General features: G+C 44.6%; 1 protein-coding gene across 1 annotated transcript in view; it reads left to right on the top strand.

Moving 5' to 3' along the window:
- The window catches only part of ART3 (ADP-ribosyltransferase 3), a 28,200-nt gene that overhangs the window by 12,516 nt on the left and 14,882 nt on the right, over positions 1-802 (top strand). Inside the window, exon 4 of the mRNA XM_023513352.1 lies at positions 412-444. Coding sequence (XP_023369120.1) covers positions 412-444 — 33 coding nt within the window. The remainder of the gene's footprint in view (positions 1-411; positions 445-802) is intronic.

The raw sequence follows: 802 nt of genomic DNA, 5'->3' as shown, positions 1-802 counted from the left end.
AAGAGGAATTAACATAGTAGAGGGATAGGTTTGCTGTTGGGGACATTTAGTTTCTGAAGAGAGGATTATTTGGACAGGTCAATTTTCTTCTAACTTTTGCAAACTTACCGTCGGGTAGAATGATCAAGTGTCCTCCCTGGATGGGCCCTCAAAGGTTATTTGAATCAATCACCTAGTAGAAGATACAGATAAGGAAACTGCATGTTGGAAGGGTTAGTTTTGTCAAAGGTGATACAGCTGTTTGGTGGCTAAACTATAAATATAAAAATATAATTGTTCTGCAATTTGCATCCCACTAAATCATGGGTCTGATACTAGGAGTTGATGAATTAGATCATCAAAAGTCACAGACCAATCGAAATCTTTACTATGACAGATCATGTCTAATAAAGCTTTACCTTTGCGTTACAGGACTAAAAAGTGACAACTGTGTTGAAAACCCAGGTAAGATGCTTTGAAGTATTATTTCTGCAGTGGGAATTTTATCGGGGTTGTTTCTCGTAGATAGGTCAGAGCCGCCTCACCTCTGTGCTGTCAGCCATCATTCCCTGGAGGCTGCACTGTGTTCTGCTCCCACCTGCTCAGGTGCAGAGCCCTGCAGTGCTGCTGGGTGCTCCCCCCGCCTGGACTGTGGCCGTTCTCCTCAATCATTGCGTCGTCCTGGACACGCAGGGAACATGCCACTCTCACCCTAGCCTGTCCTTACAAGAGTCTGAGGACTCCCGGATCCCCTCTGGTGTCAGCCATTTCCCACATGGCTCTTACAAAAAGTGGGAAATAGTTCCTATTCCTGTATTTTGGT

Source organism: Otolemur garnettii, unplaced genomic scaffold (genome assembly GCF_000181295.1).
Source record: "Otolemur garnettii isolate 467f Iridium unplaced genomic scaffold, OtoGar3 scaffold00039, whole genome shotgun sequence".
Taxonomy (NCBI): domain Eukaryota; kingdom Metazoa; phylum Chordata; class Mammalia; order Primates; family Galagidae; genus Otolemur; species Otolemur garnettii.
This window is presented reverse-complemented; position numbering and strand designations above follow the sequence as displayed.